This window comes from Coregonus lavaretus (assembly GCF_964263955.1).
Source record: "Coregonus lavaretus genome assembly, chromosome: 9".
Lineage (NCBI taxonomy): Eukaryota > Metazoa > Chordata > Actinopteri > Salmoniformes > Salmonidae > Coregonus > Coregonus lavaretus.
In genome coordinates, this window is record NC_139996.1 from 3,496,422 (window position 1) to 3,520,458 (window position 24,037).

At 41.9% G+C, this 24,037-nt stretch overlaps 2 protein-coding genes across 2 annotated transcripts in view; both read left to right on the forward strand.

Moving 5' to 3' along the window:
* LOC311134821 (mucin-5B-like) overlaps nucleotides 1-11,210 on the forward strand; it is a gene marked incomplete at both ends in the record, with an annotated part of 31,865 nt that extends 20,655 nt beyond the window's left edge. Inside the window, 3 exons of the mRNA XM_084168602.1 lie at nucleotides 7,531-7,606; nucleotides 8,531-8,688; nucleotides 11,202-11,210. Coding sequence (XP_084024728.1) covers nucleotides 7,531-7,606; nucleotides 8,531-8,688; nucleotides 11,202-11,210 — 243 coding nt within the window. The remainder of the gene's footprint in view (nucleotides 1-7,530; nucleotides 7,607-8,530; nucleotides 8,689-11,201) is intronic.
* Nucleotides 11,211-11,271: 61 nt separating this feature from the next.
* On the forward strand, nucleotides 11,272-17,139 carry LOC311134822 (intestinal mucin-like protein; the record flags this gene model as incomplete). The annotated part of the gene is made up of 10 exons (XM_084168603.1): nucleotides 11,272-11,344; nucleotides 11,436-11,467; nucleotides 12,166-12,334; nucleotides 14,149-14,189; nucleotides 14,382-14,504; nucleotides 14,616-14,714; nucleotides 15,018-15,146; nucleotides 15,384-15,423; nucleotides 16,435-16,555; nucleotides 16,742-17,139. The coding sequence occupies 10 exons, from the start codon at nucleotides 11,272-11,274 to the stop codon at nucleotides 16,920-16,922; spliced, it is 1,008 nt and encodes a 335-aa protein (XP_084024729.1). The 3' UTR covers nucleotides 16,923-17,139.
* Between the last annotated feature and the right edge of the window lie 6,898 nt (nucleotides 17,140-24,037).

The following is a 24,037-nucleotide window of genomic DNA, read 5'->3' on the forward strand; positions in this document are numbered from 1 at the left end:
CAACACCCACTACCCCAACAACAACAACAACTACCCCAACAACAAGCACCACAGAAAGTCCAACAACCACAACTAAGACAACAACCCCATCCACAACAACAAAGGAAATTACAACTGGTCCAGAATCAACAACACCCACAACAACCCCTACCACTACCCCAACAACAACCACAACAACAACCCCATCTACGACTACCTCTGAGGAAACGACAACAGCCACCACCAAAGCCCCTACCACAACACCCACAACAACCACAACACCAACAACAACAACTACTACTACTACACCCACAACAACCACTACACCAACAACAACAACTACTACTACTACAACCACAACAACTACTAAGACAACAGCGTATTCCACAACAAGTGAAACAACAGAAGAAATTACAACTGGTCCAGAATCAACAACACCCACAACAACAACAACACCAACAACAACAACCCCTACCACTACCCCTACCACTACCCCAACAACAACCCCATCTACGACGACCTCTGAGGAAACGACAACAACGACCCCAACAACAACCACAATAACAACCCCTACCCCCACAACAACCATTACACCACCAACAACAACAACACCCACTTCCCCAACAACAACCCCTACCACTACACAACCAACAACAACAACACCCACTACCCCAACAACAACAACAACAACTACCCCAACAACAAGCACCACAGAAAGTCCAACAACCACAACTAAGACAACAACCCCATCCACAACAACAACAGTAACAGAGGAATTTACAACTGGTCCAGAATCAACAACACCCACAACAACCACTACACCAACAACAACAACTACTACTACTACAACCACAACAACAACAACCACCACAGAAAGTCCAACAACTACTAAGACAACAGCGTATTCCACAACAAGTGAAACAACACAAGAAATTACAACTGGTCCAGAATCAACAACACCCACAACAACAACCACTCCACCCACTACTACTCCACACTGCCTGATCTGTGAATGGTCAGACTGGATTGACAATCATTATCCTTCAATTGGACCAGAAGGAGGAGATTTTGAAACCATAGATATTTGCAGTAAACCCAAGGAAGTACAATGCAGAGCCAAAGAATTAATTGATGTTCCTTTGGCCGACCTAGGTCAAAAGGTTGAATGCAATCCCTCGGTTGGACTGATATGCCACAACAAGGATCAAGGCATCCCACCAATATGCTACAACTATGAAATCAGAGTCAAATGTTGTGTTGTTTGTGGGAATGAGACAACTACCACCTCAGAAAGGCCCACAACACCTACTACCACTGAAATAACAACCACTAGGCCAACAACTACCCCAACAACAACCACAATAACAACCCCTACCCCCACAACAACCATTACACCAACAACAACAACAACTACCCCAACAACAACCCCTACCACTACCCCAACAACCCCTAGCCCCACAACAACCCCTACCACTACCCCAACTACTACCCCAACAACAAGCACTACAGAAAGTCCAACAACTACTAAGACAACAGCGTATTCCACAACAAGTGAAACAACACAAGAAATTACAACTGGTCCAGAATCAACAACACCCACAACAACAACCACTCCACCCACTACTACTCCACACTGCCTGATCTGTGAATGGTCAGACTGGATTGACAATCATTATCCTTCAATTGGACCAGAAGGAGGAGATTTTGAAACCATAGATATTTGCAGTAAACCCAAGGAAGTACAATGCAGAGCCAAAGAATTAATTGATGTTCCTTTGGCCGACCTAGGTCAAAAGGTTGAATGCAATCCCTCGGTTGGACTGATATGCCACAACAAGGATCAAGGCATCCCACCAATATGCTACAACTATGAAATCAGAGTCAAATGTTGTATTGTTTGTGGGAATGAGACAACTACCACCTCAGAAAGGCCCACAACACCTACTACCACTGAAATAACAACCACTAGGCCAACAACTACCCCAACAACAACCACAATAACAACCCCTACCCCCACAACAACCCCTATTTCAACACCAACCACTCCACCCACTTCTACTCCACACTGCCTGATCTGTGAATGGTCAGACTGGATTGACAAACATTACCGTTCAAATGGACCAGAAGGAGGAGATTTCGAAACCATAGATATTTGCAGTGAACCCAAGGAAGTACAATGCAGAGCCAAAGAATTCATTGATGTTCCTTTGGCCGACCTAGGTCAAAAGGTTGAATGCAATCCCTCGGTTGGACTGATATGCCACAACAAGGATCAAGGCATCCCACCAATATGCTACAACTATGAAATCAGAGTCAAATGTTGTGTTGTTTGTGGGAATGAGACAACTACCACCTCAGAAAGGCCCACAACACCTACTACCACTGAAATAACAACCACTAGGCCAACAACTACCCCAACAACAACCACAATAACAACCCCTACCCCCACAACAACCATTACACCAACAACAACAACAACTACCCCAACAACAACCCCTACCACTACCCCAACAACCCCTAGCCCCACAACAACCCCTACCACTACACCAACAACAACCACAACAACAACCCCATCTACGACGACCTCTGAGGAAACAACCACTAGGCCAACAACACCCACTACCCCAACAACAACAACAACTACCCCAACAACAAGCACCACAGAAAGTCCAACAACCACAACTAAGACAACAACCCCATCCACAACAACAAAGGAAATTACAACTGGTCCAGAATCAACAACACCCACAACAACCCCTACCACTACCCCAACAACAACCACAACAACAACCCCATCTACGACTACCTCTGAGGAAACGACAACAGCCACCACCAAAGCCCCTACCACAACACCCACAACAACCACAACACCAACAACAACAACTACTACTACTACACCCACAACAACCACTACACCAACAACAACAACTACTACTACTACAACCACAACAACTACTAAGACAACAGCGTATTCCACAACAAGTGAAACAACAGAAGAAATTACAACTGGTCCAGAATCAACAACACCCACAACAACAACAACACCAACAACAACAACCCCTACCACTACCCCTACCACTACCCCAACAACAACCCCATCTACGACGACCTCTGAGGAAACGACAACAACGACCCCAACAACAACCACAATAACAACCCCTACCCCCACAACAACCATTACACCACCAACAACAACAACACCCACTTCCCCAACAACAACCCCTACCACTACACAACCAACAACAACAACACCCACTACCCCAACAACAACAACAACAACTACCCCAACAACAAGCACCACAGAAAGTCCAACAACCACAACTAAGACAACAACCCCATCCACAACAACAACAGTAACAGAGGAATTTACAACTGGTCCAGAATCAACAACACCCACAACAACCACTACACCAACAACAACAACTACTACTACTACAACCACAACAACAACAACCACCACAGAAAGTCCAACAACTACTAAGACAACAGCGTATTCCACAACAAGTGAAACAACACAAGAAATTACAACTGGTCCAGAATCAACAACACCCACAACAACAACCACTCCACCCACTACTACTCCACACTGCCTGATCTGTGAATGGTCAGACTGGATTGACAATCATTATCCTTCAATTGGACCAGAAGGAGGAGATTTTGAAACCATAGATATTTGCAGTAAACCCAAGGAAGTACAATGCAGAGCCAAAGAATTAATTGATGTTCCTTTGGCCGACCTAGGTCAAAAGGTTGAATGCAATCCCTCGGTTGGACTGATATGCCACAACAAGGATCAAGGCATCCCACCAATATGCTACAACTATGAAATCAGAGTCAAATGTTGTGTTGTTTGTGGGAATGAGACAACTACCACCTCAGAAAGGCCCACAACACCTACTACCACTGAAATAACAACCACTAGGCCAACAACTACCCCAACAACAACCACAATAACAACCCCTACCCCCACAACAACCATTACACCAACAACAACAACAACTACCCCAACAACAACCCCTACCACTACCCCAACAACCCCTAGCCCCACAACAACCCCTACCACTACACCAACAACAACCACAACAACAACCCCATCTACGACGACCTCTGAGGAAACAACCACTAGGCCAACAACACCCACTACCCCAACAACAACAACAACTACCCCAACAACAAGCACCACAGAAAGTCCAACAACCACAACTAAGACAACAACCCCATCCACAACAACAAAGGAAATTACAACTGGTCCAGAATCAACAACACCCACAACAACCCCTACCACTACCCCAACAACAACCACAACAACAACCCCATCTACGACTACCTCTGAGGAAACGACAACAGCCACCACCAAAGCCCCTACCACAACACCCACAACAACCACAACACCAACAACAACAACTACTACTACTACACCCACAACAACCACTACACCAACAACAACAACTACTACTACTACAACCACAACAACTACTAAGACAACAGCGTATTCCACAACAAGTGAAACAACAGAAGAAATTACAACTGGTCCAGAATCAACAACACCCACAACAACAACAACACCAACAACAACAACCCCTACCACTACCCCTACCACTACCCCAACAACAACCCCATCTACGACGACCTCTGAGGAAACGACAACAACGACCCCAACAACAACCACAATAACAACCCCTACCCCCACAACAACCATTACACCACCAACAACAACAACACCCACTTCCCCAACAACAACCCCTACCACTACACAACCAACAACAACAACACCCACTACCCCAACAACAACAACTACCCCAACAACAAGCACCACAGAAAGTCCAACAACCACAACTAAGACAACAACCCCATCCACAACAACAACAGTAACAGAGGAATTTACAACTGGTCCAGAATCAACAACACCCACAACAACCACTACACCAACAACAACAACTACTACTACTACAACCACAACAACAACAACCACCACAGAAAGTCCAACAACTACTAAGACAACAGCGTATTCCACAACAAGTGAAACAACACAAGAAATTACAACTGGTCCAGAATCAACAACACCCACAACAACAACCACTCCACCCACTACTACTCCACACTGCCTGATCTGTGAATGGTCAGACTGGATTGACAATCATTATCCTTCAATTGGACCAGAAGGAGGAGATTTTGAAACCATAGATATTTGCAGTAAACCCAAGGAAGTACAATGCAGAGCCAAAGAATTAATTGATGTTCCTTTGGCCGACCTAGGTCAAAAGGTTGAATGCAATCCCTCGGTTGGACTGATATGCCACAACAAGGATCAAGGCATCCCACCAATATGCTACAACTATGAAATCAGAGTCAAATGTTGTGTTGTTTGTGGGAATGAGACAACTACCACCTCAGAAAGGCCCACAACACCTACTACCACTGAAATAACAACCACTAGGCCAACAACTACCCCAACAACAACCACAATAACAACCCCTACCCCCACAACAACCATTACACCAACAACAACAACAACACCCACTACCCCAACCACAACAACAACTACCCCAACAACAACAACAACTACCCCAACAACAAGCACCACAGAAAGTCCAACAACCACAACTAAGACAACAACCCCATCCACAACAACAACAGTAACAGAGGAATTTACAACTGGTCCAGAATCAACAACACCCACAACAACAACAACCAGTACACCAACAACACCCACAACACCCACTACACCAACAACACCCACAACAACCACTACACCAACAACACCCACAACAACCACTACACCAACAACAACAACTACTACTACTACAACCACAACAACTACTAAGACAACAGCGTATTCCACAACAAGTGAAACAACAGAAGAAATTACAACTGGTCCAGAATCAACAACACCCACAACAACCCCTACCACTACCCCAACTACTACCACAACAACAACCCCATCTACGACTACCTCTGAGGAAACGACAACAATGACCCCAACAACAACCACAATAACAACCCCTACACCCACAACAACCATTACACCACCAACAACAACAACACCCACTTCCCCAACAACAACCCCTACCACTACACAACCAACAACAACAACACCCACTACCCCAACAACTACCACAACAACAACCCCATCTACGACTACCTCTGAGGAAACGACAACAGCCACCACCAAAGCCCCTACCACAACAACAGGATTCACTGTCATCACAAAATCAGCACAAACATTCACATCATTCGCAACCGCACCTCAAAATCAAAACTCAACACAGACAGAAGGAACTACTACATCAACCCCAACAACAACTCCTACCACAACAACCCCAACAACAACCCCTACCACTACCCCAACAACAACCCCTACCACTACCCCAACAACAACCCCTACCACTACCCCAACAACAACTCCTACCCCAACAACAACTCCTACCACTACCCCAACCCCAACTCCTACCACTATCCAAACCACAACTCCTACCACTATCCAAACCACAACTCCTACCACTACCCCAACCCCAACTCCTACCACTACCCCAACCCCAACTCCTACCACATTATGTTTTTGCACATATAAAAAACAATATTTCCCTGCTGGTAAGTGATAGCTTCCTTCATTAAAATGATCAAATCTGACTACATAATGCATTCATACACTTCATTTAATATCTATTTGTTACTAATAATATGTTTTTGTTTAGGTTCCTTGATATACAATGAGACGGACGGGGCAGGCTGGTGCTTCACCTCTTACTGTAACTCAAGTTGTATTGTTGAGAAACAAGCCAGACCATGTCCATCTCCGACCCCAAATACAGTCAGCACTGTCTCAACTACAGTCAGCACTGTCTCAACTACAGTCAGCACTGTCTCAACTACAACAAAAGCTACACGTTCTACAACATCTAGAATGTCCCCGACTACACCTTCCAGAGGCTGTGAATATGTCAATCCACCAAGAAAGGTAATGAAATAAAGTTTCAACAGAATAATTGTGTTTCCCAGTTCATAGTGTTGTGTAGTACGTAGTGTGTTTCCCAGTTCATAGTGTTGTGTAGTACGTAGTGTGTTTCCCAGTTCATAGTGTTGTGTAGTACGTAGTGTGTTTCCCAGTTCATAGTGTTGTGTAGTACGTAGTGTGTTTCCCAGTTCATAGTGTTGTGTAGTACGTAGTGTGTTTCCCAGTTCATAGTGTTGTGTAGTACGTAGTGTGTTTCTCAGTTCATAGTGTTGTGTAGTACGTAGTGTGTTTCCCAGTTCATAGTGTTGTGTAGTACGTAGTGTGTTTCCCAGTTCATAGTGTTGTGTAGTACGTAGTGTGTTTCCCAGTTCATAGTGTTGTGTAGTACGTAGTGTGTTTCCCAGTTCATAGTGTTGTGTAGTACGTAGTGTGTTTCCCAGTTCATAGTGTTGTGTAGTACGTAGTGTGTGGAGGACTAAAACATACCTTTTCGACTTTAGGATGGTGAAACTTGGAAAACAGGCAACTGCACTACTCAAACGTGCAACAGGGGTGTAATTACCACAACGCATGTGGTCTGTGAGTCTGTACAACAGCCTGTGTGTGAAAATGGAAATCCACCAGTGAAAGTCAATGACGAATCAGGTTGCTGCTATCGCTACGAATGTGAATGTAAGTTCAAAACATAATGATTTTTAATTATCTTATCTCCTTCTACAAATACTTCATACTACAAGTTTACTTGTTTTAAAGACGTCCGGCAGTGATTTTTGAACTTTCCTGTTGAAAAGCGATATCCCAAGTATTAATACAGTGAAGTACACACACTAAAGGGTAAACAAATACAATGTGTTTTGAACAAAATAGTGTTTTTTAGACACAACTGCAAACTTCAAGGAGTTGGTCTGATCAAGGAGTTGGTTTTTTAAGTGTGGGGGGGTTATAATAATAATAATAATAATAATAATAATAATGATAATAATAGTAATAGTAATAATAATAATATAATAATGATAATACTAATAATACTAATAATAATAACAATGATAATAATAATAGTAATAACAATAGTGACAATAATTGATAACAATAATAATCATAGTAATAATAATGCTAATAATAGTAATAATAATAGTAATAATAGTGATAATAATAATAATAATAATAATAATAATAATAATAATAATAATAATAATAATAATAATAATATTAATAATAATAGTTAATACTTTTTTATCCAGTTGGATAAACACTCCAAACATCCTCCCCGACCGCTCGGAGGCGTCCGCATGGTCCTAAAACATACTGTTGCCTCGTTTTGTATCACATTCCAATGAAATAACTGGAGGGTACAAAAATGCAATATCAGAACGTCCCCAGTGAAAGTTGCACCTCTGGTCTGATCTGATGGTGACATTGTGATGTTTTCAGCCTCCCCTCTTGCTTGTGCCATGTCATGAGGATACCTAGACCACCTGTTGTGTTCAGTAAATCAGGTGTTAAATGAGGTGAAAAGGAGACTGGAGTAGGATTTTAAACTCTTGTATTGATGAGTGATCTATCTATTTGGTACCGTTTCTCTGTTTCATCTCTCAGGTATATGCTATGGATGGGGAGACCCTCATTACGTCACATTTGATGGGCAATATTACAGTTTCCAGGAAAACTGCACCTACGTTTTGATTAAAGAAATAGTTCCTCGATATAACTTCAGTGTCATCATCGACAACTACAACTGCGATCCGTCTCGACACGTGACCTGCCCTCAGTCTCTGATTGTCCATTACAAGTCCTATACAATCGTTCTTACTCCGGAGAGATCAACCACGACAAAAAATTTGGTAATTATAAAACACTTATACACTTTTAAAAAGTGCACTTTGATATAGACATTCGTTGATATAGATATTCTATGATATAGATATTCTTTGAGATAGATATTCTCATACCACTTTAAGACTGAAAATAATCTAGCTTCATATTTTGTATTATTTACTTTTTGTAACGTGGAGGTATTGATTAATAGGCATATCTGATCCTGCCGACTACCACAAATATCATTTGTTAGTAATAGTAATTTAGTAACATTACATAATGGTTAAGCACTTTGATGATGCCATCACGTTAACTCAAAAACCATCATCAAGGTAACCGAAACATTCCCAGGACATTTCAAAGAATTTCATTGTATTGACAAAAGATTAAATGAATTGACAGAATACCACCTCTTATTGTGAGTTCATTTAGTTCTGGAAACCATTCATATCTTATCGACTGTGTTGTAACGTTATTCTGTTCTCTATTGTCATTAATTATGTTGTGTTTTTCCTTCTCATTCACAAGGTGTACATCAATGGAAATCAGATCTTCCCGACCTTTTCTAATGAAGACCTCATGATCACCAGCACTGGGATAAAGTTACTGTTGACTATCCCTGCCATTAAAGCACAAGTGATGTTTAAGTCCCTTATGTTCAGTGTAACCCTGCCAAACTCCCTATTCTTCAACAACACAGAGGGACAGTGTGGTGAGTATGTAGGCTTTGGCTGTATCCCAAATGGCCCACTGTTCCCCAATGCACTCCTTTCAACCAGGGGATAGGGTCCCATTGGGATGCAGACATGATGTAGACAATATACACTTTAAGTATAAATCAGAAGAACAGCTTGTAGTACTCTGTGAGTAAACGGAACCTTATTGGCGATGATTTGTACACAAAAAATGTATGCACGCACGACTGTAAGTCGCTTTGGATAAAAGCGTCTGCTAAATGGCATATTATATTATTATATTATATGATTTGATGTTATTTTGTTGCATGTTATTGTATTTCCATGGCATTAAAAAAGTTCACTGTACAGTTGCAATGATAGCGTAACCAATTAGAAGATACTGTAGGTATGCTTAAAGTTATGAGCGGCTGTTTCTAACATCAAAGAACCTTTGTTTCTTTCTCATTCCCATATTTATTTGACCTTTTTAAAGGCACCTGTGACAATATCAGGAAGAACGATTGCAGATTACCGAATGGACAGATTGATCCATCATGTCCTGGGATGGCTCATCAATGGCAGATTCCTGATGATAAAAAACCCTATTGTAAACCGAAATCCCCTACCCCAACTACCCCAACTACCCAATCAACCAAACATACCTTACCTACCAAAACCTTACCTACCAGACCGATCCCACCTAGCACACCCACCCCTACGCCTCCAACCTGCCCGTCAGGAAAGACAACAATCTGTGACATCATACTTAGCCCGTAAGACATGTGACCTTCTAATAACACACTGAGCCAGCGATATTACAAAGACACGTGAATCTGATTGAGGTTGCTAGTTTTGACACTATACATAAAAGTCTGTACACTTTCCAGTAATGGGTTGTTGTTCCATAAAGTATAACCATACTCATAATGAAACTTACCTTACAGACTTTTTATGCCATATCAAAGTTTTATAGAGCATTCATGAAGTCTTCATAAACACTACATAGATGCTTCACTAATAATTTAGCCTGTAAGGCATACAGTAATCAATATTTCCAAGTGATCTGTCGTGACATGTTATATGCCCCATTTGGGTTAGGCCTATATAATAACTTAAATGGGTTCTTTATTTTGGAAGGGTCTTTGAACAATGCCATGACGTTATCCCACCACAACACTTCTTCAAGGCCTGTAAGTTCGATGTCTGCCACATGCCAAATATCACAATCGGCTGCTCCAGCCTGGAAACCTACGCTGTGATGTGTGCAGGAGCTGGAGTCTGTATCAACTGGAGGAACTCAACTAATGGAAAATGTGGTAGGGAGGGAATTTCATATAAAATAAGGACTGCGTCCCAAATGGCATTGTATTCCCTACATAGTGCACTACTTTAGACCAGGCTCTTGCCAAAAGTAGCGATCTATGTAGGGAATAGGATCCCATTTGGGATGCAGACAAGATGTTAATAAGATTTTAAATAATTATAATAATTGTATGATTTATCATAACGAATTGTATTTTGACAACCTGCATTTACAAACTGTTTACTTACTGTTTTGTCTTTCATTCCATCTTGACCATATTACAGAGCTGATCTGCCCTAAAACCAAAGTGTATAAGGCATGTGGCCGTACTATCCAGCCAACATGCAATTCAAGGTATCCATCTCATTCCCATCTCATTATTTTACACCACTACCTAATGTACATGCATTCTTAAAGGTTTCCATTCCGTTTTTCTCCCTAGTCTGTAACGCATTGTTTTTCCTTATTATAGATACAATGACAAATATGTGCATTCATGTGAGGGAGAACAAAACAGCCGTGACATTGTATGTGACAAATTCATGGAGGGCTGCTTCTGCCCCGAGGGTACCATCTTGTTCAACACGTTATCTGACACCTGTGTTCGTGACTGTGGTAAGGATGTGTCACCGTTTGAGGAATATATTGTTTAATTGTGTCTCAAAGTACCACCATGTATGACTTGAAATCTTGTTTTCCCTTCAAGGATGCACTGGACCTGATGGGAATCCCAAACAGGTAAGAATGTAGATCGATTCATTGTGGTGTACATCAGAAGAAATGGTGCGACAGTATATACAACCGAAAATGGTTCAACGGCTCGCTTCACATTACGGCCCTCAAAAAGGTTCTGTATAGAACCCCATTTCTTATTTTCTTCAGTTTACTACTTTCATTGGGGCTTGTTAGTGGTCCAAGCCCTGAAGGGGCTGGAAGCCCTATTGTTATTATCAATCAATCAAATGTATTTGATAAAGCATTTTTATCATCAGCAGTAGTCACAGAGTGCTTTACAGATACCCAAGCAGTAAGCAATGCAGAGACAGGAGCACAGTGGCTTTACAGATACCCAAGCAGTAAGCAATGCATTGACAGGAGCACAGTGGCTTTACAGATACCCAAGCAGTAAGCAATGCAGAGACAGGAGCACAGTGGCTTTACAGATACCCAAGCAGTAAGCAATGCAGAGACAGGAGCACAGTGGCTTTACAGATACCCAAGCAGTAAGCAATGCAGAGACAGGAGCACAGTGGCTTTACAGATACCCAAGCAGTAAGCAATGCAGAGACAGGAGCACAGTGGCGAGGCAAAACTCCCTAGAAGGCAGGAACCTGGGGAAAAAACCAAGAGAGGAGCCAGGCTCTGAGGGGTGGCCAGTCCTCGTCTTAATAACTTTGAAGTCTCTGCTAACAATGTTTTGTTTTGTCCCAACACAGTTTGGTGAGACTTGGAACAGTAACTGCCAGAAGTGCGAGTGTAATGCTGACACACTGAGTGTCCGGTGTGAACCAGTGAAATGTCAGCACCAAGAAGTTGTTACCTGTAAGAAGTACGGTGAGGTGTTGGTCAACAAGACAGTGGACTGCTGTCAAATAAATACATGTGGTGAGTAGAGACAGTATTTCAGTTTAGACTAGGTAGAGCCACCTTAACGTACTACCAGGTAACCTGGGTACAGGTCTGTTGGTGCTAAATGTTTGGCATATGACATATGCTGCCCTTTTACTCCACCCCATTCCACTGGCGGCTGAATCACATCACATGTGGCTTACTACACCACAGAAACCCCTCTAACCAGACAGTGCAGGGCAGGGTCACTGAATTAAAGGCCAACTACACCACAGAAACCCCTCTAACCAGACAGTGCAGGGCAGGGTCACTGAATTAAAGGCCAACTACACCACACCTCAAAAGTCATCCCCTATTGTGGTTTAAGCATTAAAAGTGTGAAAAAAACTGGGGGAAACCAGAGAAAACTGGGGGAAATCAGAGAAAACTGGGGGAAATCCCAAAAAATTGGAAAAACAAAACCAAGAAAACTGAAATTTTGAGAAAACCCCCCAGAAATAAGCAAAAAATGTAAACATTACAATATTACAATTACAATACAGTAGATTTTGAAAGGCCTCACCAATGTGTTCTGCTGTCATGACCACACTTTAGAGTGTCTCATCCTGCAGCACAGCATTCTGGGAGAAGTTGAGGTCAGGTCCAATATTGACTGTTTACCCAAGAGGGAAATAGGTTGGGCTATCCTAGAAATGTTTTAGTGAAATATAATATATATCATTTTGCATATGCTTTTATCCAAAGCATGAGTACATTTTTACGTATGGGTGGTCCCGGGAATCGAACCCATTATCCTGGTGTTGCAATACTCTACCAAGATGGATGACTGTGTAATAAATACTTAGTGAAGCCTCAATTTAATTATTTATAAAGCCTTTATTAAGCAGTGCTTATGCCACACTTTACAAAGCACATCTTTGTCACATTTGACATTGGTGGTTATGTCATACAGTTATGCCACGTTTATGAACCCTTTATAAAGCATGACATACGGTTACAGATGATTTGTAACACATTGATGTAGTGTTTATAAAGCCTTTATACTGTAAGCTGCACGTCATTTGAAGAGGGACCGAAAGGTTAATAGCTGACGTGCATAAAAACAGTGCCTCCATGTACTTACCACAAATGCCTTGTTTGCTAAGTTCGTTGTATTGTACAGTGCTCTCCGTTACTCTGTTTTTGTATCAGCATTAGCACAGTACACATGATCACAATTCTAGCTCCATGATGGCGGCAATTTAAAAAACTCAAAAAGTAGATTGTGCTGATTTACTGGCACATTGGACCATCTCATTGGACCATCTCATTGGACCATCTCATTGGACCATCTCATTGGACCATGTCATTGGACCATCTCATTGGACCATGTCATTGGACCATCTCATTGGACCATCTCATTGGACCATGTCATTGGACCATCTCATTGGACCATCTCATTGGACCATCTCATTGGACCATCTCATTGGACCATCTCATTGGACCATGTCATTGGACCATCTCATTGGACCATCTCATTGGACCATGTCATTGGACCATCTCATTGGACCATCTCATTGGACCATCTCATTGGACCATCTCATTGGACCATGTCATTGGACCATGTCATTGAACCATCTCATTGGACCATCTCATTGAACCATGTCATTGGACCATGTCATTGGACCATGTCATTGGACCATGTCATTGGACCATCTCATTGGACCATGTCATTGGACCATGTCATTGGACCATGTCATTGGACCATCTCATTGGACCATGTCACGCGCTGTAATGTAACATCTGTGTATAGTGGTAACATGGTGCACGTATCAACAACTGTCTGACCCTTTTATTGTGTGTTCTTTCAGTGCCCAAACCTGTCTGTGTCCACAATAATACTGAATTCACGGTGAGCAGTAACACTTCTTTTGATATCAGAGCAGTATTACAATAAAACATCTGTAATTTTTTTATAAAATATACCTAAATATTGATGTACCAATCACAGATTGCCCCTTTAAGTCGTCTTGAGAGCCACTGAGGACCCAAGCTTAATGTTTTGCTACAGCACATGATACTAACTCTTGCTTGCACTCTCCAGCTTGGTGAAATTGTTCCCAGCGGCATCTGTGAGGAGTGCAAGTGTGGCCCTAAAAAGGATCCAGTCTCCGAGCTATATGTTGTTGAGTGTGTCCAAATCGACTGTTCCACCACCTGCCAAACGGTACTGTACTCGGGATAATGGCAAACTCAGTTTAACATTTTACATGGTAGGCTATACAGTTTGATATGAAGGACATCCGCTAATGATGCCACCTTGTTGATTCCCGTCCAGGGTTATGAGTATGAAGTCGTACCTGGGGAATGCTGTGGAACATGTGTCCAGAAGGAATGTGTTGTAGCTCTACCAAACGCCACATCTCACATCATTCAGGTGACAGCGATGAGATAATTCACCCAATTTAGATTATTATTAATATCAGGTATCTTTGTGATATCACAAATGGACGAATGACGTCACTAATGAGAACTTATTATAAGTGCTTACAAATGTTTATAAATGCATCATAAATGTTATAGGTCTAAATGCTTAAGAATTGTAATGCTTGTTTACATTTTCAAACCATGAAGTACTTATTTCTGAAAAGCTTATAAATTATTTAGCAACGCTTATTTATTTAAGTTTTTATAACGTGCAGCATTAACTTACCAACATTTCTTTCCTGCTACCTGACAGCTTGGGAAGTTTTGGTCGCCCCCTAGTGACCGCTGTGTGAAGTATGACTGCACAAAGAGAAACGACCAGTTCATCGTTGTGAAAACCAAATTGGAATGCCCAGTGTTCAGTCCAGAAGACTGTGTCCCTGTAAGTAGATGAGAAAACTGGTTGAATTTGTTTCTTTAAAGTAAAGTAACTATATCTAAATATGCTGTTTGCTTCATAGGATAGTAACTTGTAGGTTATATTGAATTTACACCCTAGTAACATTTCATATCTGATCATAGTTTTCCATTATAACATCTATACTGTGTTCTCCAACTCAATAGACCGTAACTAGTCATATCCAAATTTAACTGTACACTATTCTTTTTGACATCACAGGGAACTGAGAAAACTGATGCAAATGGCTGTTGCACATCCTGTAAGTAACAAAACAACGGATTTATTTATAAATATTCATGTTCATAACCTCTTGTGAACATAACCTCTTATGAACATAACCTCTTATAACCTCTTGTGAACATAACCTCTTGTGAACATAACCTCTTATGAACATAACCTCTTGTGAACATAACCTCTTGTGAACATAACCTCTTGTGAACATAACCTCTTGTGAACATAACCTCTTGTAAACATAACCTCTTGTAAACATAACCTCTTGTGAACATAACCTCTTGTAAACATAACCTCTTGTAAACATAACCTCTTGTGAACATAACCTCTTGTAAACATAACCTCTTGTAAACATAACCTCTTGTGAACATAACCTCTTGTAAACATAACCTCTTGTAAACATAACCTCTTGTGAACATAACCTCTTGTGAACATAACCTCTTGTGAACATAACCTCTTGTGAACATAACCTCTTGTAAACATAACCTCTTGTAAACATAACCTCTTGTGAACATAACCTCTTGTGAACATAACCTCTTGTGAACATAACCTCTTGTGAACATAACCTCTTGTGAACATAACCTCTTGTGAACATAACCTCTTTATGTTCATAACCTCTTGTGAACATAACATCTTGTGAACATAACCTCTTGTGAACATAACCTCTTGTGAACATAACCTTTTATGTTCATAACCTCTTGTGAACATAACCTCTTATGACACAATAAATCAATGTTGAGTTACTGTAGATGAAACTGAATGCAGATATGATGAGAGTCTGATGGTTCTGGAATATATAATAATCTACTGGATGTAGTTCTATTTCCATAGCCAGAAAACCAGACCCTGTTTTGTGAGGACATTCCAGTCCTTGTGCTCAGTTTCATTGCCAAATACGCATGACAAGGCGTGGCAAGGAGTTCAGTTATAGCTAAAACCAGGCAACTTTTTCAAGTAGCTCAAAGTCCAAGCACTTTACATAGTAAGGGGGAAACTCACCTCTTTAAAATGTCCTCCCTAACTCTGTCTCCCTCCCCAGGCACTCCAATCAGTCACTGTGATGTGAAGAACACCACCACCTACCTAGAGGTGAAAAACTGCAGATCTACTGTGCCCGTGGAGATCGCAGCCTGCGGGGGATCCTGTGGAACGTCTTCTATGTGAGTAGAAACTCAAAATAAGCACACACACACACACACAGAAACAAACGCAACATGCATTTGGGTCTTGCAGAAATGTGTACGGGTGGAATTGGATTGAAGGGTGAGAATTCAATGGGAGTTGACCTATTGCAGAATGAATTGGGACTGTTTCTAACAGTGTTGTTTGTATGTCCTGTTTGCTAGGTACTCTGCAGAGAAAAACACCTTGATGCACTCCTGCTCCTGCTGTCAAGAGATGTCTACCAGTGAGAGGGAGGTGGAGATGGTCTGCTCTAACGGGAAGAAGTTCATACATTCCTACATTTACATTGATAAGTGCGGCTGCCATGAAACTGAGTGTGACAAGAAGAACCACAAAGATTAGGCACAGAAGTCTTTTAAAATGGCCGTATCAATTTTCCTATTTACATTAACTGCATGGAATATTAAATACCTTTATCTATAGGGAACCAATAGGGTCTGACTCATTATCATATAGGCTACTTTCATGAACTGTATGTCCTTTCTCTCTACACTATCATATAAATGATTCATGTTGTCTAACTTTTTCTCAAATGTATTAAACTGATTAAGAAGCATGCAGTCATTATCTTTCTCATTTTATTTCATATTGTTTAGTGCATCAATGTGCGACTAGGTAAAAAGTACAGATATGATTTAATAAAGAACACATTCATTATATAAGTGCTACTATTAAAGGGGCAATCTGCGGCTCAAACAATAACAAAGTAGGTACCCCGCCACTGTTTTGGCAAAAAGATGAAGGATGGGGCTGGAGGAATTTAACCACTTTCAAACTCATAAACAGAGCCATGGATGCAAGGACTGACCATCCATGATATCAACATTATAGTTTTAACCATGTTTTGAGGATATATAGTGTTTGTTAACAATGATGTTGTTTACGAACAATGGAATAAAGCAATGTTATATTTGGGGTTCTGATGGGCTGCTACTGTTGAACTAAGCTCATTGGACATTTATAAGTTATATTCTTCAAGAATCAATGGGTTTCATCAATTTAAAAGACCAAAAATGTATGTAGCAATCACAGATGAGTCACTGAAATCTGCAACATTGATTACCTATTCCAATACATTGATGTCAAAATGTCACAAGAACCATACCCACTGGGCACAGACGTCAATTCAACATTGGTTCAACATCTATTCAACATCTATTCAACATTGGTTCAGGGTTATTTCATTGAAATGACGTGGAAACTACGTTGATTTAACCAGTGTGTGCCCAGTGGGCAGTATATTATTAGAAACAAAATTAGGGTACACAATATTTATGCAGTCACTCACTGGCGACTTACCATGAGGTGTTTCTATACGGATGTTATTGAATGTAACAAACTGGCGACCTACCTGTCATTTCCAGAGATCCACTCACTGACAGTAATAACTGGCGACCTACCTGTCATTTCCAGAGATCCACTCACTGACAGTAATAACTGGCGACCTACCTGTCATTTCCAGAGATCCACTCACTGACAGTAATAACTGGCGACCTACCTGTCATTTCCAGAGATCCACTCACTGACAGTAATAACTGGCGACCTACCTGTCATTTCCAGAGATCCACTCACTGACAGTAATAACTGGCGACCTACCTGTCATTTCCAGAGATCCGCTCACTGACAGTAATAACTGGCGACCTACCTGTCATTTCCAGAGATCCACTCACTGACAGTAATAACATCAATCTACCTTTTGTTTAGCCAATTATATCTCAATTAATGTGTCTGTCATTTCAAAATGTAGCTAATAATCACCTAAAGATTTGTTTCTTTATTGACATTTAGATTGCATTTTTAGAGAGAAAGTTTACAGCCAGTTGAACATTTGATTTAAGAGCGGTGAGCTGAGCTGTTGGTCCTGTTTCGATTGACTGACTCTGAAGTTTGTGAAGTTAAGGGGAGTTGGAACTATGAATCCAATTAGGTTGACGTCTTATAAAAAATATGATTGGGAAGTTGTTGATGCTAAAGTGTTAACAGATGGGAGCTTGCTGGTGTTCTGTAAGGACATGGAGCAGAGAGATGGGAGCTTGTTGGTGTTCTGTAAGGACATGGAGCAGAGAGATGGGAGCTTGCTGGTGTTCTGTAAGGACATGGAGCAGAGAGATGGGAGCTTGTTGGTGTTATGTAAGGACATGGAGCAGAGAGATGGGAGCTTGTTGGTATTCTGTAAGGACATGGAGCAGAGAGATGGGAGCTTGTTGGTGTTCTGTAAAGACATGGAGCAGAGAGATGGGAGCTTGTTGGTATTCTGTAAGGACATGGAGCAGAGAGATGGGAGCTTGTTGGTGTTCTGTAAGGACATGGATCAGAGCGATGGGAGCTTGTTGGTGTTCTGAAAGGACATGGAGCAGAGGGATAGGGAGGTATAAGGTGTTGAGAGGCGTGCCTGACCAAGCAGGGTAGTATAAGGTGTGGTGGAGGTGTGTGGGTGCTCACAGTGTGGGCTATGGTGGGTATGAGGCAATGAAACAGGCAGTAGAGAGAAGGGTGTCATGCTGAGGCAGTGAGGGTGGTCCAGGACCAGGGAGATACAGGATCAAGGTAGAGAAGACAGTTAGAATGGTCCAGGACCAGGGAGATACAGGATCTAGGTAGAGAAGACAGTTAGAATGGTCCAGGACCAGGGAGATACAGGATCAAGGTAGAGAAGACAGTTAGAATGGTCCAGGACCAGGGAGATACAGGATCTAGGTAGAGAAGACAGTTAGAATGGTCCAGGACCAGGGAGATACAGGATCAAGGTAGAGAAGACAGTTAGAATGGTCCAGGACCAGGGAGATACAGGATCTAGGTAGAGAAGACAGTTAGAATGGTCCAGGACCAGAGAGATACAGGATCAAGGGTGATTAAGGTAGGCATATGGAGCAGTTTCAGTGCCAACAGAAATTGTATTAGAATTCCATAATTTTGCAAAGTTTTAAATAAACTAAAAAATTGTTTGTGCACATCCCGGCCAGCCAAACCCTCCCCTAACCTAGACGACGCTGGGCCAATTGTGCGCCACCTCATGGGTCTCCCAGTCGCGGCCAGCTGCGACACAGCCTGGGATCAAACCCGGGTCTGTAGTGACGCCTATAGCACTGTGATAAAGTGCCTTAGACCGCTGCGCCACTCGGGAGGCCAATTATGAATTTATATTAGGATATTGAATTTGAATGTAATCTTTTTGAATTTGTAACACACAAATTGAATTCATAACCTTAACTTGTATTTCATGATTTGAAACTGAATTGAGTGAATATTGCATTCAGTTTTCAAATTCAATTTCAATTTAATTGAATATTCAAATTAAATATTTATATATTCTTTTTCAATATGGTAGATATTGCATTCATTGTCTGTGTATCAAGTTTGCAAACTATAATTTCAAGTTTATCAAAGTTTCATATATTCAACATCTCAGATGCATTCAGATTTCAGTTTTCAAATTCAGTTCTCTAAATTCACATTCAAAACCAGAGACAACATCCTGGCACTTTGCCAGCCAGGAAAGGTAAAGGAGAGCAGGTAGAATTAAATGCTCACTGTGGTCGACAGAAGCTTCTGGCAGTTTCTGAAGCCAATGTGGCATGTTGAATTTATTTTCTTTCTATGAATTTGGCTCTAGCATTTGAACCGTTTTGGCTATAAGCTATGATAACCCAATTCCTGAAAGCTAAGACTCTCTGGAATATGGATGTGCCTTCTGATCCCCTCTATGGTGATCACAGGCTGCGTTAGAAGGGAGTGTCACAATTATCCCTGTCATAGCCCTTCTAAGGATAGCCTTTCTAATCTATTTCATCTTGTGACTGACTGGGTTCGAACCAGGTCTCCTGCGTGTCACAAGACTGTGCTTAGAATCAGAGGTCAGGAAGGCCCAGGTGAACTAGCAGACGGTTGTGGCTGTCTGTGTCTATGTGGAGAAAGCGTACAATATGATGTGGAATGAGGGGTTGCTAATCAAGCTTGGTCTTATGGGGGTAGGAGGAAGAACGTACAACTGGATAAAGGACTTCCTGTTTGGAAGGTCTATCCAGGTGAGGGTGGGGAAGTCTTTATCAGGAAGCTACTTGGTGGATAACGGTACACCGCAGGGGAGCGTGATTGGTCTTCTTTTGTTCTTAATCATGATCAATGATGTTTACTCTCAGCTACAGACGGATATTGGGAGGTGGTTATTTGCTTCAGATTCTCCAAAAGGTTCTACAGCTGCACCATTGAGAGCATTTTGACTGGCTGCATCACCGCTTGGTATGGCAACTGCTTGGCATCCGACAGCAAGGCGCTACAGAGGGTAGTGCGTACGGCCCAGTACTTCACTGAGGCTGATCTCCCTGCCATCTAGGACCTCTATACCAGGCGGTGTCATAGGAAGGCCCTAAAAATGGTCAAAGCCACCCAAGCATTAGACGGTTCACTCTGCTACAGTCTGGCAAACGGTACCGATGCACCAAGTCTGGAACCAACAGGACCCTGAAAAGCTTCTACCCCCAAGCCATAAGACTGATAAATAGTTAACCAATAGCTACCCAGACTATCTACATTGATCATTTTTTTACTAAATATTTTTGACTCATCACATACGCTGCTGTTGCTGTTTATTATCTATCCTGTTGCATAGTCACTTTTCTCCTTACCTACACTATATATACAAAAGTATGTGGACACCCCTTCAAATGAGTGGATTCAGCTATTTTAGCCACACCCATTGCTGACAGGTGTATAAAATCACAGCCATGCAATCTCCATTGACTGTAGAATGGCCTTACTGAAGAGCTCAGTGACTTTTAACGTGGCACTGTCATAGGATGACACCTTTCCATCAAGTCAGTTTATTACATTTCTGCCCTGCTAGAGCTGCCCCGGTCAACTGTAAGTGCTGTTATTGTGAAGTGGAAACGTCTAGGAGCAACAACGACTCAGCCGCGAAGTGGTAGGCCACACAAGCTCACAGAACGGGACCGCCGAGTACTGAAGCACGTAGAAAACGTCTGTCCTTGGTTGCAACACTCTCTACCAAGTTACAAACTGCCTCTGGAAACAAAGTCAGCACAATAACTGAGCTTCATGAAATGGGTTTCCATGGCCGAGCAGCCGCACACAAGCCTAAGATCACCATGCGCAATGCCAAGCGTCGGCTGGAGTGGTCGAAAGCGCGTCGCCATTTTACTCTGGGGCAGTGGAAAGGTGTTCTCTGGAGTGATGAATAATGCTTCATCATCTGGCAGTCTGACAGAAGAACCTGCCCAAATGCATAGTGCCAACTGTAAAGTTTGGTGGATATGGAATAATGGTCTGGGGCTGTTTTTCATGGTTCGCCCTAGGCCCCTTAGTTCCAGTGAAGGGAAATCTTAAAGCTACAGCATACAATAATATTTCTAGACGATTCTGTGCTGCCAACTTTGTGGTAACAGTTTGGGAAAGGCCCTTTCTTGTTTCAGCATGACAATGCCCCCGTGCACAAAGCGAGGTCCACTTGACTGGCCTACACAGAGCCCTGACCTCATCCCCATTGCTAGGTTTCAATTCAATTGGCAACAGATTTTCATTCAAATATTCTAAAATCTGCATAAAAACAATATGTGCATTTCAGAGTTTCCTTCAGTAAAATTTGGTGCTGGACAACTAGACCATGAAGATTTTCATTTACCAGACATTTGAGAAATTTACCGGACATCCATATGCATTCAGATCCGACCTGGCACAGCCAGCGCTATTGAATAAAGGAAGCATATTGGCCAAATGAGCCACATTTACTGTCAGAACGCTGAGTGTGGATGTGGTGCAGGGAATCAAGCGCAGGAACAAGGGTGTTCGTCAACAGACTTTAGTAATCAAAAATAGAACTCCAAACAGGTGGATAGCCAACCCAACCGGGAGGCATGAACAAAATTACGCACACACACAACAGTGCGTAAAACAAGAAAAGGCGCACGCAGTGCGGACTCTCGACACAAACAACACGAGAGAGAAAAACCCATCAACAGCAACAGCTGACATAACAATCACACATAACACCTGCCCCAACACACGATAACTAAATAGGAAACAAAATCAAACACTAACAAGGGACAGGTGTACAAACAGACAAAACCAAACAAACATGAAACATCGAACGGTGGCAGCTAGTACTCCGGGGACGACGACCGCCGAAGCCTGCCCGAACAAGGAGGAGGAGCAGCCTCGGCCGAAACCGTGACATTTACGTGTCCTTAAAAACAGCCTATAACAAATCACAACAGCACTATTCCTTGAGTTTTGATGTGTAGCAAAACTTTATAGCCTATTTTTGTTTTTGTTTTTTACAATAATTGTCAGCTGTCGGAGATTTGACCACTAAATATATCAGGGCATTGCATGTATGATACTGTATGATATTACTATAAAAAAATATAAAAATAGAGATGCTATGATATGAATATTCATTTCTTTATGTCAGATGGCTACTGTGTCTGCTTTACAGATATAGACGGACAGAAGGAGGCAAATTCATAAATTGTCAATGAGAATATTTTGTAGAAAGATAAGCATCGTATTGTTAGATTATAGGAGTAACTATGGTAGGCCTGAAACCTCAAGTTCAACAGTTGGAGTCAGTTGGAGCGCCGGGGATCACTGCCTTCATACCATAGGCCTGCAGTAGCTAAAGGTTAATAATAGCCAAACCAAACCTTCACAAAAATGTCTAAACGTTATTAGGGAAATATCAAAGTAAGTCAAGCCATTGTTTACAGGGAAAATATGAGCAGTGGTAAACACAGCATTAGGCCTACAGCACAGGTGTCAAGGTAGATGTAGGTGGGTGTGGGTGGAATCAGGCGCAGGACGCAGTACGTTAGTCCAACAGACTTTAGTGATGCACAGCAAAACAAACACGAAATAACTGCCCTGAGGCAAAAGCTCCGCACGTAGGCGAAAACACAAGCGCACAAAACAGGTGCGACAAAATACTCCAAAACTAAGGAGCAAAATAGCTCAACCGAGCAAACAGTAATAATCCAGCCTACCGGCACGACAGTAAAACAATCACACACAACACTAGACAAACACAACGAGAACTTATAGGACACTAATTACACTAAACGATAACAGGTGTACAACAATCAGACAAAAGCAAACGAACATAGAAACATACAACGGTGGCAGCTAGTATTCCGGAGACGACGAACGCCGAAGCCTGCCCGAGCAAGGGAGAGAGGCAGCCTCGGCCGAAACCGTGACAACAGGAGGTTGGTGGCACCTTAATTGGGGAGGATGGGCCTCGCGGGTAATGGCTGGAGCAGAATTAGAGGAATGGTATCATGATTTCCATGTGTTTTTGTGATTCCATTAGTTCCCTTCTGGCCATTATTATGAGCCGTTCTCTCCTCAGCATCCTCCTGTGGCCTACAGTTGGAACTTAATATGCCAAAGAAAATGGCTCAACAGAACGTAACAATACACGTGCCAACTGGCTCAACGGAACGTAA